The sequence below is a fragment of the Melozone crissalis genome, unplaced genomic scaffold (assembly GCF_028551555.1).
Source record: "Melozone crissalis strain CALT ecotype California unplaced genomic scaffold, PUWL_Pcris_2 ptg000105l_1, whole genome shotgun sequence".
Taxonomy (NCBI): Eukaryota; Metazoa; Chordata; class Aves; order Passeriformes; family Passerellidae; genus Melozone; species Melozone crissalis.
In genome coordinates, this window is record NW_026535882.1 from 1,570,305 (window position 1) to 1,584,936 (window position 14,632).

Consider the following 14,632-nt stretch of genomic DNA (forward strand, 5'->3'; position numbering starts at 1 on the left):
AGGCAGACAACAGACTTAAACGTTCAGAATATCAAAACCCTAAATATTGTCATTGTGATCTTTGATTGCAAAGCAAGTAGCCAATATCCACTTCTCATCCAGGACCCATAAATTAACCATAGCAGCTTGACAGATAACATGTGCTCCATTTACTAAAGTGATGTTAACTCTTAGCGTCTGGGTCATACACCCAACTTCTTGGCGTCCTGCTTCATTACTACTGAATGCTGTGTTCCTATATCTATTAGAAATGTAATTAATCATTGACAAGAACCAACTGGAATCTGGATGTGTGAGTCATTAGTATGTATTGATAGGGTTCCACTTGTTGCATTTCAGTTTCACTTGGCTTGTGCGTGGAATGCTTCTGTAAATCAGCCACCTGAATGGACTCTGCACAATACAAGGTGAATTCGTAGCTTGCTTAAGCATCACCTTTGCTGTTTCTTTTGGTTTTCATCTCTTCTCCTTTTCTTCCTGGAACTGTTTCTGCAATTGTTCATTTCTTAGTAACAGGGATAAATAAGGTTTCCTCTCTCAGGTCTTGTTTCTTTCTTCTATAATTTCCCTATTCAAATTCTAAAATAATTGTCTTTCCTTACACTCTGCTGAAGCAAGTAGAGTCTTAAGATGGTCTTTCTCAGTCATAAGTTTATCCACTTGGATTCTCAGCTTTTCTCCTGTCTCCATCTCAGAAGCCAGTGGTAACTTTGATACCTCATTTTCTGTGTAAGTCTTACTTTTGGTGAGCTTCCTTAAATGTTTGCAGCTGCCAGCCCCCAGCTCACTGAGGATGCCAAAAGTTATTTCTAAGACTCCAATTAACAACATTAGCCTGTGAGGCCATAGTAATGATAGGTCTCTCAGGAGTTCCAACACCCACATCAACATCTTTATCCTGCTTGTGGCAAAAGAGTGCAACTTTCCTTTTCCCCAAGTACTACATTCTCCAGAACAGCAGTGGATAATTTATCACTTCCTGAGAAATTCCTTTCTGCAAGCCTTTCACTCAAACTGCATTCCATCATGCACTGGGACCCTGCTGCCCCCTTTTGGGCAGTCTGCTTCCTTGGTGCAATTCCAATCTCCTGATTGTTTACTAATTGTTCTACTCCTGTTCTGTTTACTAATTGTTAAGTGAAACTAATCCTTCTGCCATAGCTAATTAGCCCTGAAGATCTCTTTCCCCACGATAAGGGTCTTTTCCCTTGTCTTTCTCTCTGTGGGGTTAACACTTGCTTCAAGTGATCCTGAAATTCTGCCGCAGTGTTTTATCACGTTCAGCAAAACTCTAACCATGGCAGCCACATACTTGGTTAACCAGTGATGTGGGTGAGGGCTGTCCTGGAACATCTGTCATTCATCAGTTGCAAAAACACTGCCTTCTGTACACTCTCTGTTCCATGATCTATGGTTGGGGTCTCAATCCTAAGCAAATCACTCCTCTCTAATGGATGCAACCTCCTGCTCAATAGGCGGCATTCCGAGTTAAAAAACACAGTTTTCTCTAGTCACTCACCATTAAAAACACTTCTGGCCTCCAGAAGCCTTGGGCCTCCACCTCAGACAAATTATTTAATTACCCTCTTCCAGAGGCACTCTCCAAACATATCCAGTTTCCGATTACTATGTAAGTGTGCTATACTTTTCCTGGAACTTTGCTTGGCTGCTGCGTACCACACTGTTTTAGTAACAGTGTGCAGACCCTGACTGTCATAGAAGGTTTCATCATTAATTTGGGGTTGTAATGTGATTTCTTCATTATCAGATGTACTGCTGCTTATAGGGTCCTTAGAGATGTCAAAGCAATTTTCTGTCCTGTCCACAATTTGCATTGTTACCTTTCTTTGAAAGTTCAGTAACAAAAATATTCCCCACCAAACTGTCTAGGGAAAAAAAGCACCAGACTGTCTAGGGAAAAAAAGAGGGTTGAGGAGACCCCAAAACTGGAGGTATCCCAAACCAGGTGGGTGGGGGCTAGGCTGGGATTTTAGGGGGGATATTTGGGGTCCCTGAGGTTTGGGGGGCTCAAAGGGTACCCCAAGGATGGCAGCGATGGGCAGTTTTAAGGGGACTTGGGGTCCCAGGGTAGGTTTTGGGTTCTGAGGCTCGGGAGGGGTCTCCAAGGCATGAGGAAGGGGGGGTTGGGGTCCCAGGGCAGGGTTGGGGTTGGGCGGGTCCGTTCTGGGGTCCCTCTCGTGCCCTCAGGCGCGGGCACAGGCGCTGCCGGTGCAGCGCCCCTGCAGGTCCCGCCCCTCCCCGCTCAGCAGCGCCCCGAGCGGCAGCAGCGGGAAAAGCAGCCGGGGACCGTCCAGAACCCTCGTGGCCCCGCCCCCCAAGTGTGGCCCTCCCCAAGCCCCGCCCCATAGCGGGGACCCCGTTGAAGCTCCGCCCATGGACGGGAGACCTCCAGAGCCCCACCCCCGCGGGGTACTAAGCCCCGCCCCCCACAGGAATCCCTACCCACGTTCAAGCCACCTCTAAGCGCCGCCCCTAAAGCCTTGACCTCCGCTCAAAAAGCAAATCCCTTAAGCACCAACCCCTTAGACGACCCCCCACCACCACTATACGTGGAACCCCTTGGGCCCCAAGACCTTCCTGGCCCCCATTCCAGGTGCCCTCACCTAAAATGCTCAGAGGACCTCTCCCTGTGGGTTCTCCTGCCCTCCAGAGTTACCCCCTGTGGTGCCTTACCTCCAAATCCCTTCCAAACTCCCCAGCAACAGCACCTAGGGGTCACAAACATTTATTGGGGTACAGCAGAACTGGGAGGGTCTCCAGCAGGGTGGAGGTCCTGAGTAGGCTTCCCTGGGACTGGCATGCTGGTGATGGGGGTTCCAGGGGGATCATGGGCAGTGGTCCTCAATAATCTGAGAGGTGCTGGACTAAGGAAGGGGACCTCCACCCGGTCCCTGAAGGGGTTGTTGGGGATCCTGAGGTGGGGAAGTCTATGGGGTGGGTCCACGAGGGGGGGCTTGGGGGACCCTATGGGTGGGGGGGGGTCTCAGCATGATGGTCCCATAGGAGGTCCCAGTAAGATTATGGGTGTGAAATTATCAGGAGAGACTCCCCAGGGGGTCCTCATTCAGATGCCCCCCGCTTCGGGCCCTCGCAGGCGCCGGGCCAGCTGCAGATCCTTGGGGAACAGGGTGACTCGGCGGGCGTGCAGCGAGCACAGGTATGCGTCTTCCAACAGCCTCACCATGAAGGCCTCTGCTGCCTGTGAACCAAAACCTGAGGGAGGGTCCCCAAAGCTCCCCAGCATGCCCCAACCCCCACACCTTCCCCCGGGGTCAGAGACTCCCCCCAAACACACACCCAGGGGGCAGGGTCCCTCCAAACCCACCCATGGGTGACTGAAGCACCTTGTGCTTGCAAATGTGTTAGGGAGGGATCAAGACCCAAAGACCCATCCTCAATCCCCGACAGACCCTGGGAATAAGGGACCCCGCCCCACCCAGCACCCAGAGACCCTCTCAACATCCATAGAACCCTGTCCCAGAACCCATAGACCCTACCCCCAGCCAATGGAGACCCTCCTAGACTCCCCCTCAGCTCCCATCACATACACCCAACAAACCTCTCAGCCTCATCCAAGCATCCAAAGAGACCTTCTTGGACCTCCCCAGCCCCCAGAGACACCCCCAGCACCCAGAGATTCCCCCTGCAGCACCCACAGCCCCCCAGCCCCCATGGAACCCTTCTCAGTACCCATGAGATCCCCCTCAGCCCCTTCCCCACACCCCTAAGTCCCTGGATACCCCTGCAGGACCCATAGGGCCCCTCCAGCCCTCTGTGACCTCCCTCCATCACGCCTGGGCCCCCCGAGTTGCACCTCCTGCAGTGCCAGCAGGGCCATGCTCTGCCAGCGGTAATCGACGCCGCGGGTGAAGAGGAGGCAGAGCTCCCGCACCTGTGGCAGAGAGGGCACAGCGAGGGGGGCATATGGGGGCAGCAGGGTCACAGGGAGTGCGGGGACATCGGGACAACGTGGAGGGGATATGGGGGCATTGGGGACATCCCGGGCTGAGGCCACCACCATGGTGACACCCTGGAGACGTGGAGACACTGCCCTGGGGACATCCCAGGGACCTGGGGACACCCTTGTTATCACCCTGGAGACACTTTGGGGATACCCCAGGGAGAGGAACACTGGGGACAGGAGCACCTGGGAATACACTGGGGAGTGGGGACATGAGAACATCGACACGGGGACACCCTGGGGTCTGCCAGGTGGGAGGCAGGGGGGAAGCACCACTCTGGGAACATCTTGGGAACACCCTCGGCCATGGGAACATGGGGACACCCCGATGGGACGGGGGGACAGTGCCAGCACAGCAGGAGGGGCACAGGGAACTCTCAATCCATGCAGCCTCTGAAGGTGGCAGGACACAAGGATGTCTGGAACCACAGAATGACATTGGAGGATATGCAAGGATGTTGGGGGAGGACAGGCTCACCATGTCACAAGGATGGAGAGGACAAGGACATGGGGAGGGATGGAACAGGGTTGAGGGGGGGGCCCTGGGGGAAAGGGATGGTCATGAAGAGTCCCAGGGGGTGATTTGGGGTTCTGGGGGGTAACTTGGTGGGTCTGTAGGGGGTTGGAAAATCGCAGTGGGTTTTTGGGATGGGGTCCAGGGGGAGGTTGGAGGGTTCCAGGTTGGATTTCAGGGGTCCCAGGGTGGATTTGGGGTTGGATTTGAAGGGGTCCTCAGGATTGTTTGAAGGGTTTCAGTGGGTATTTGGGAGAGTCCAATGGGGAGCTGAAGGGTCCCAGGGTGGATTTGAAGGCTCTGGGGGAAGTTGCAGGGTCGAGAGGGTTGATCTGGGGTGTCCTGAGACGGATTTGGGGATCTCAAGAGAGGGGATCCAGAGTGGTTTGGAAGATCCCAGACAATGCTGGAGGTTCTGGGGTGAAATTGGGGGGGTCCTGGAGGGGTTTGGGGGTCCCACAGTAGATTTTGTGGGTATCTGAGATGATCTGTGTGGTCCCAGGGGAGTTTGGGAGTCCATGGGGGGTGCTGGGGAGGTTCTGGGGGGGAAATCGGGGTGTCTGGGGATTTTAGCGATGTGGGGGGTTCTCACCAGGCGGGCAAAGGGGCCGGGGCGCAGCAGCAGGCGGGTGCTTCTCTGGTACGTGCGGATCTCCTGCAATGCCCGCTGCCCTGGGCGGCGCCCTGTGGGGGCATCGGATAGGGGTCTGTGGGGGCTTTAGGGGATATATTTAGCCTGGAGGGCAGAGATGGGGGGATCTGAAGGAACATGGGGGGTATAGATCTATAGGGCCTGTCAGAACACAGGGGGCTATAGGGGATCTATAGGGGCCAGGGAGACAGGGGAAGGCTGTGGAGGTTATAAGGGATCTGTAAGGTCTGGGGGGACATTGTGGGTATAAAGGATCTATAGGGAGCTATAGTTATGGCCGACATAGAGGAGTTATAGGGGACAGGGAGTATGGGGGTAGAGGGGCTATAGGGGAGAGGGAATGTGAGGTGACTCTAGGAGGTGGAAGCATATAGGGGTATATAGGGCACAGGCTAGGGGCGGAGGAAAACAATAGAGGGAGTCCATAGGAGTGCTCTAGAGGGGGGCCTGAAAGGGGGCTCGATGTAGGAGGTCCATAAGGGGTGTCTATAAGGGAAGTCCCCCGCCCCTCACTCACTGCGTGCCCGCCGCGGGGGCGATGGGGGGGCTGGGGAACGCCCGCGCCGTCGGGGGGTGGGTTTGGGGCGGGGCATGGTGTTGCCGAGTCCACCGCAGGGTCAGGGCGAGTTCAGAAGGGGACCCAGCGGCTGGGGAAGGGAGAGTCAGGGTGAGCTCAGGTGTGCGGGGCCCCCACGCCGCTGCCGGGATCCGCCGCGCCGCGCCGTGCCGTTCAAATCTCCCGCCGCGCCGCTCGTGACGTCACTTCCCTCCGCGCGCCAATCGGGGCGCGCGACCGCCCGGTGCCGCGCCGGACTCCGCCCGCCGAGGGCTCATTAGCAGAACTCTGCATGGCCCCACCCCCAGGCACCCCGTGCCTCGGTGCTGCCCGGGTAGTCTCAGTTACCGTCCCCGTGCGGTGCCAGTACGGACTCTGTAATCGTCGTGTAATCGTCCTCTGTGATCCCAGTCACTCTCATGTGGTTCCCGTTGCTCTCGGTCATCTGCATGGTTCCATTTACTCCCAGAATGATCCCAGTATGATTCCAGTCCCCTGCAGTATGATTTTAGTGCTTTCCAGTCACTCCCACTGTGAGTCCAATATGATCACAACGACTCAGTATGATCCCTGTCACACCCCCAACAGTCCCAATGAATTCCTGTCACTACTAGAATGATCCCACTATGATCCCAGTCAATCCCAGTATGATACCAGTTGCCCCCAGTCAGTGTGGTTCCAGACACTCCCAGTATGAACCCAGCGTGGTTCCAGTTGTCCCCTCCTGTATGATCCTAGTTGCCCCAGTTATGGTCCCAGTACCCCCAACATGGTTCCAGCATCTTCCCTTTGCTCCCAGTGTGTCTTCAGTTGTCTCCCAACATGGTCTGAGTAGCTCCCTGTGCCTCCCAGTACCAAGTGGGGGTCAGTCAAGGATCACAACTGTCCATGAAATCCATTGGGAGAAGGAGATTGGGGCGTTCGTTAGTGAACCCATGGTGGCCCAGGTGGGCTTTGGGGTCTCTTGAGGGCATTGCCTTCCAGACCTCCAGTTAACCTCCAGTTTTCCCAGTGGGCCACCACACTCCTTATTTGACCCCATCAAGCCTCCCAGTTGCCCCTAGTTGTCCACCCAGGCCAGATGTTGAATAGGACCGGCCCCAACACTGAGCCCTGGGAACCCAGCAGTGCCCAGCCCCAGCTGGCTGTGGCCCCATTCCCACTCCTCCTTGGCCTGGCCATCAGTCAGGTGTTCCCAGAGAGAGACACCTGTCCCAGCTGTGAGCTGCAGGTGCTCCAGGAGAGGCAGGGAGATGGAGGCAGTGCCAAAGGCTTTGCTGAGCTGCAGGCAGACACATCCACACATGTCCAACACCCACTGGGGTCACCTGGGCACAGCAGGAGATCAGGTGAGTCAGGCAGTACCTGCTTTTCCCAAGCCCTGGCTGTTCCCAATGCCCTGGTTTTCCTGTCCGTGCCATGGGTGCTGAAGTCCCAGTCGGTGCCATGTTGCCAATGGGACACTGTTGTGCTGTACACCAGTACCTGCTGTTCTTCAGCTACCTCAGCAGTCCCACAGCAGAAGGGTCCTCTGAAAGACCAAGCAAGGGATTCAGCTGTCTTAATTTCTTCTGTTTCCACAGCAGCTCTCCCAAAGCCCAATGGTGTCCTTTTGGGTCCTTGAAATACCTCTTCTGAGGTGATCTGTGCCAAGGATACATGAAGCCTCTAGGCCAGCGACAATGGCATTTTTCTGCCACTAGTGCCCAGTCAGGACCACTTCAGCTTCCAGTATAGTCTGTGTTGGGATCCCCCTGTCATCCCAGAAACAGAGATGGATTCTCCCCCTGAATGATGGCATTAGGGTGCATTGTGCACCTGTGTCAACTAAAGCCTTGTGCTCCTGTGGCTCTGCTGTGCCAGGCTATGGATCCACACAATCCAACTGACTCCACTGTCCTTTTTCCACACCTGGCTGGAGCTAGGGCCCCTCTAGCTCTGATTATGGTACTTATTGCTTGCTTCTTGTAAATATGATCTGGAGGTGCCTTCCAGAGGGTCAGAAGTAACATCATCAGCCCTTCAATTCCACCTGAAGACTTGCTCAGTGGAAACTGAGTGGCATTTTTCCTTGAAGAGTTTTCTGTGGTGGTTAATTTTTCCTCTCAACTCACATACCTGTGCTGCCAAGGCAGAGGTGGGTTTTACATCCCACTTCCATATGTCTTCACCATGGTCAGGCGAGTAAAACCACAGGTTACCTTGTGGTGTGCCCCTCTCTCTTGAGCAGGGGGCACTTGCCCCCTATAGAGTCCAGTCTATGCTAGTGGAGCATAGGGCACTTCTTTCAGTTGCTGGAGGTCTTTTCCACAGACAAGATGCAAGCCCATAGGGGGAAAAAGATACTTTCTTCATATTGTGAGAATTTGGTAACCAAATTATCGACTCTGTGTTCTCCTTTCCATGACATCACTGCCAATGAGTTGGTATATGGTGATGGCACCTCAGTAGGAACTTCCATCACATGGTTTGTGTACACTGAACCTCATCTGGATCTACAGGGCACTGTAGGTCTGGACACAATCCTGTGCCATGTGACCCGGATGATCCTGCCTGAGCAGGAAGGTTGAACCAGATGATCCGCTGGCCCCTTCCAACCAAACTGATTTTCTGATTCTGTGAAAGCAGGAGCAACTCGCAAGTGATTATGGCATACAGACAATTGGGGGAAAGAAAGTTCTGCTAGTTACAGGGAGGAATGATAGCACAAGGAGCAGGACAGAGGGATACAGAGAGGAGATATGGCACAGGGATGAATGATGGCACAGTGTCACCATATTTTAGTTGGTTTGTGATAGACAAACCAACCAGCCCCTGGTTTGACTGACGGGGGCCTCGCCCAGTCACATCTCTCCCAAGGCGGCAGGCGTTTCCTTGGCCAGGACCTGAAGGGGAGTAGAGTTCTGACCTATGAAAGTATCCAAATGGGATTTTTCAAATGCCCTATATAAGCAAGGGCTTGGGAAATAAAAGCTCTCTGTTGCCACAAGAACATTGGGGTTGTTGCAGTTTGAATTTATTTTATTGATTCCTTGTTAAGTGGTTTGTTCTGTTTTACCCCCATGTTCTCCCCAAGTTGGTTTACCCCTGGATTTTATCCTCTCTCAAAGCTGTCCCTCATGCCATTCCCCACCCCTTGTTCCAGCTCTTTCCCTGCCTGTCAAGGCAACCCAGCCCTTAATTCCCGAACCTCCCCTGCCACTTAAACCTCAGGCCAATCCCTGTCCTGCAACACCCCTTTGGAATTCCCCTACTCCTCCAAGCCCCATTGGCTCATGCGACCCATGCTCCCCATGCTCTCCACCCTTGTACCCCAGTTGGCCCGGGACACTCCACATAATCCCCTCACTCATCCCGTGGGGATTCCCTGTTGGTTAGCTGTTTGTATCCTCCCCCTGACTTGTATCTGTACAAAACCCCTGGCACAATGGAGCTAGGGGCTCTTTGTCCTGCTCCTTTCATCAGGAATAAACTGTTCCTTGTGGAACCTCAATATGGAGAGCCTCCTCCTTTCTCTTCTGCCTGCTCCCTGTCGTGGCTTGTGTCTGGCACTTTAGAGCAAGTGGCTATAAAGGTTCTGCCTCTGCTAAATCCCCATACCAAGGCAGTTCCCCACTCCTGGCGTGGCACTGGAATTCTAAGAGCTAGCCTGAGTTCTGGCAGCCACTTCTGGGGTGAGTGGTCTTTGTCTCCTGCCAACTTCCCCAGCCCCCCACCTGACACTCACAGCACGGGGAGCAGGACAGAGCAATAGAGAATAAAGCAGGAAGAGGCACATGAGATAAACCAGGAGGAAGGCAGGGAGAAGGTTCCCCACTGGACTCCATAAAATTACATCACAGAACCAATCTAATTGCCTTCCATGATGGAAGAGTTCTTGGATGGATGAGGAGAGCGAAGTAGGTTGCTCCCTTGGCAGCCTTTCAGAAGGACTCAGCAGGTGGGCTGAGGGAGAGGTGGGCAGGGAGGAACCTCACCTGTTCTGCCACATCCCACAGGGCTGAGAGAACAAAAACCAGCTGAGAGCAGTGCAACACTGTTATAGATACATATTGTAATATTAGCTTTTTGCAAATATTAAAATGGATTTTATATGTGTGATATATTGTTATAAAGATATTGTTTGTATTTCTACTATCAATTAAGCTTAGAAACAGTAGTGAAATAGCTATACTTGTGTTAAAATGCCTGCTTGGATGGAATAACATCCAATAAACACAGGATGAGGACACCTGCTACAGATATGCCAAATATCAGCACTCACCATCTGAAGAAAGCATGGACCAAGGCCCAAACAAATAGGAGAAGGAGTCAAAACCACAGCCAGGAAACACGCATGCTTGAAAAAGGTGGACCAAAGGAGGGGTCATGTAAAATAGTTCCTGGAAAATGTAAACTAATTTATGGATATACGTAAGAGTCTATGAACATGCAACGGGCTGATGTAAAGGAAAAGGTACTTAGGGGTTTCCCTGAAGGTGACACTGTGGTCTTGGCTGAGTGTCAAGACACACCCGGCCGTAATAACCTTTGCTTTATGGTCCTTGTCTCCTATTGTCCTTTATTAAACTTTTAAAATTTTCACAAGAGAGTGAACGTGTTTTTCACAAACACTCATAGTTCTGTTTCCTTCAAACTCAAACCTGGAGAAAACTCCATCCATCCCTTCAGGGACACAAATTAGGTTTCACCTCCCAAACCCCAAATATTCTGAGGTGAGGTGACTGTGCCAGACCAGGATATTTTTTTGATTGATCTCCAGAGGCCCTTCCAACCCCAGCTCTTCTTTCACTGCCCAAAATACAGGCAAGAGCCTCAGCAACCAGTATTTGGGTAGTTTTTCTCAGCTTCTAAAGTTTCCGGATACTTTTCCTTTGCCATTTCAGAATCTTCACTTAAGGAAAAATGAGGTGTCAGGACCTGCTGGACGTTCCCACATTCCCTCCCCAAACCCTGCAGCAGCAGGGAGAGCCTGTCATGTCTGAGTGAAAATATTTTATTTTTCATTTTAAAAAAATGAAAAAGGCTGCCTTTAAATCCTTTAGGTCTTGCCTGCCACACCCCATATCACTTCAGAACAGGGGATTTATAAACCTTAAAATCCTTGAGGAAAATAACATTCACAGTTTAATTTTCTTTTGGTGCAGTCAGGACTGGTCTTATGGGATTTGGTGATGTTCACTGGGAGTAGCCCAGCAAAGGAAAATTATGAGCAAGTAAGGGGTAAATTATGCACAAGTCAAAGTCTGGAGAGCGAAGTATCTGCCTTGCACATGTGCTGCAAGGGAGATTAATAAGTAGCATCATCATAATCTCTGAATTATAAAAGGTGAAACAATGACCTCTTGTGTAACACAGCCCAGACAACCTGTGGAAAGTAAAACATTTTAAAGGAGCAAATCCATGGCCAGAGTAACATCCAATGCAGGCAGCTCATTCTTGGCCAGGCGCAGCTCCTTCAGTCGTGTCAGGTTGCCGAACACCTCAGGGCCAAGGCTGCGCAATCCTGCACTCAACAGGTTCAAGTTGTGCAGTTGGCTCAGGATCTTGAAGATGCCGGCAGGCAGGCGGCCCATCCCGCCGCTGCTGCCAGCCAGTGTCAGGTACTGCACTGTGGAGGACCCTGAGAGGCATCCCGATGGTTGGGGAAACACAAGAAGCTTCACCCAAAAAGCCGATAAGACCCCATTGGCTCCTTCCTTCCCCCGTGCCCCTGAGGCACTCCCTCCCTATTCCCTGATTGGCCCTTCTCTTTGTACTGCCCGGAGATCAGAGTGACCCCGGGCCCCTGGGGAGAAAGAAACCTGGACCCTCCATGTGTGTGTGCCTGGGACCTGAACATGTTACTGCGTGGCTGAATTAAACATCTGTGGATACCATGCACAGCCCATTTTTGCTTCTTTATCCTGGGCTTTCCTAGCAGCTATTCAGGCTGCAACCCTGCAGCTGTGCCTGGTCACCGAAGACATCGGCAGGGATGGCCGAGAGCGAGTTCTGTGACAGGCAGAGCGAGCGCAAGGCACTGAGGCCCTGGAAGAAGCGTTGTGGGACCACACGCATCCCCTGTGGCTGCTGCGCCTGCAGCTTCAGCTCCCAGAGGCCGTGCAGGAAGCGGAAAGGCGGCAGCTGCCGCGGGTGTGGGCTCAGGCAGCGCAGCGCATTGGCAGCAGCTCCAGCACGCCCAGGGTCACCTGCACCGGCTGCAGTGTGGCCACGCCCACCTCCAGCAGCGGCTGCGGGCCAGGGAAAGCCGGCAAAGCCGCGGGAGGCCCTGGAATGCCACGGCTGCCCAGTACCGCAGGTTGTTCCCGCCCAGGCCAAGGGTCTGCAGGCGGTGGCAGAATGACCCACTCAGGAGATGAGGGAAGGGCCGTGGATGGATATTTATAGACAGCAGTAAAGCCTTTGACACTGGAGAACCTGGCTGCTCATGGATTGGACAGGGCAACTGTTTGCTGGATGAAAAACTGGCTGATGCCCAAGCCCAGAGTGTGGTGGGGAATGGAACTAAATCCAGCTGGGGCCAGTGTAGCAGGACGTGTTCCCTGCCTCAAGAGCTTGCTAATTGGTGAAGTAAATCACTAAAGGCCACTTGTGTCATGGTTATTTGGGTGCCATGGAAGCAGCACTTGTAGCTGACAATAAACATCTTGCTGTGGAAGCAAGATTATGGAAAGATAAGCTGGAATTTCTGACAGACACTTTGCTTCACAATCTATTAAAGCTACACCAAACTTTCACAAAGTAGAAGTTTCTGCACATTCCCTGGAAATGTGTGGGGCTTTCCCCGCAAAGTTGGGATGCTGGTTTTGTGGTTCCTTTCTTGAGGGTTGAGTGAAAGGACTCTATGCACAGTCTTGCCAGTTTGGTGGTAAGTTACATTGACTCCTAATCTGTACTATTTCTTTCCTAGCTTTGATATAGGTACCTTAATGTTGTGAGCTGTTTCATGTAATCTACTAGTAGTTCTTCTGTTTTATACCATGTAGTAAGTAACTCTGTTCAAGACCTTTTGTCTATTATCTCCTGTCTATTCAATAAATAACTAATTTCATAATAGACCTGATCTGCCACTCTTAGAACTTGTGAGCCAGAGTGGTTTAGGTGCAGGCCACCTAATTCCAGCTGTACCCAAAAAATCTTAGTCTAAAACGTGGCTTGTCTGAAGCTCCCATTCTATCCATAACACCCAATTACTTGTGGGTGACCCCAGGAGTCAGTGCTGGGTCCAATCCTGTTCAACATCTTTACTGGTGATCTGGATGAGGGGATCAAGTGGAAGTCAAACTAAGTTGACAAATAACACCAACTTGTGTGGGAGTATGGATCTGCTGAAGGGCAGAAAGGCTCTGCAGAGGGATCAGGACAGGCTGCATCAAGAGGCTGAACCTGTCTTCTCCCCCATTGGGACGCCTATTGGGTAGGAATCATGCCCCAGGTGCCTCCACCTGAGGGACTGGAAAGGGCTGGAGCAGTTCCTGAGGGACTCACACGCCGCCCCCAGCCCATCTCTCCCAGGAGCTTTCTCATCAGGTTTTCTCTTGCTGTCTCTTCCTGAAGCGTGAGTGATGGAGCAGCCTGGGAGGGCACCTGGGGTCAGGCAAGGTTTCCTACCCCAAACCTCCCCCACTTTTAGTATCTCAGGCTGGTTTGGGTTGGAAGGGACTTCAAAGGTCATCTCAATCCACCCCCTGCCATGGGCAGGGACATCTTCCACAATCCCAGGTTGCTCCAAGCGCTGTCCAACCTGGCCTGGGACACTTCCAGGGATGGAGCAGCTGCAGCTTCTCTGGACAATCTGTGCCAGGGTCTCACTACCCTCACAGGGAGGAATTTCTTCCCAAAATCCCATCTAACCCTGTCCTCTGGCAGGTGAAAACCCTCACCCTCCATCCTGTCCCCTGACAAAGACCCTCCCCAGCTCTCCTGGAGGCCCCTTTTCTATATTACACTTTATCTCTCTATTAGATTTATACCTACATACATATCAGGCCAAAAAGTGGCTCAGGCAGTCCATGACTAGTTGTGGCCACAACTTTTGGGGGTGTGGGAGAGTGCTGGGGGTTTGGGCAGATCTATGGGTTATTTTAGAGAGCCTCAGGAGCTTGTAAAGGGAGGTTTGGGAGGGTCCTGAGGGTTTATAGGGTGTTTTTTGGGGAGGGGGAGCTATGGAGCTTTTCGAGGGGATTCTGAGGGTATTTGGGATCTACTGGGGAGTCTGTAGGGGATTGAGGGGGTCTCTGGTGTTTTCGGGGGGGAGAGGGTACAGGAGTGTATACTCCAGGTCCCCAGATCCTCCCAACCTGTTCTTCATCAGACAGGATTTATCTCCACCTGTCAGGGAAGTTCACCACACAGACTCAGTTCCTGATTCCCATGAAATTTTGATGTGCACAACATGCAGGAATGTTTTTCCTGCAATTTCCCTGGCTGCAAGTGGGACCACGGGAGTGGCACGAAAAAGTGCAGAGGCCTGTCCATCCTCCACATCGGCAATTGCAGTTTTGATTCAAATTTTAATTAAAGGCTGAAGTGTTGCTGATACTGCGATAGAGTCAGAGTCTTTCTCTACATTGTTGTCATCACGCCAATTCCCAGGAGACACTCGAGGGGCGCTTGGAGGCCAGCTGGGGGTGCTTGTGGGATCATTAATGGATCTGTAGGGGCGCTTAGGGGGCGGGGAGGCAGTTGGAGAGCATTTGGAAGTCCGAGGGGACACACAGGGGGCATTTGGGGGGCAAGTAGGGGGCGGGAGGACTTCGGGACTCTGAGGGGCACTTGGGGGTCAGGAGAGGGAAAATGGGGGTACCTACGGGGCCCCAGGGCGCACTCACGGTTCAGGGGAGCACTTGGGGAGCAGCTGGGACGGTGCTTAGGGGACAGTCCCGGCCCTGACGGGCCTCTCGCGGGCCGCGGGGCATGACAGGA

The 14,632-nt window shown here is 52.8% G+C and overlaps 1 protein-coding gene across 1 annotated transcript; it reads right to left on the reverse strand.

The window, feature by feature from the left end:
- Positions 1-3,085: 3,085 nt before the first annotated feature.
- On the reverse strand, positions 3,086-5,741 carry LOC128947417 (histone H3-like centromeric protein A). Its single transcript, XM_054291674.1, has 4 exons — positions 5,666-5,741; positions 5,089-5,180; positions 3,836-3,913; positions 3,086-3,220 (listed from the first exon to the last, which is right to left on the reverse strand). The coding sequence occupies exons 1-4, from the start codon at positions 5,739-5,741 to the stop codon at positions 3,086-3,088; spliced, it is 381 nt and encodes a 126-aa protein (XP_054147649.1).
- Positions 5,742-14,632: the final 8,891 nt, after the last annotated feature.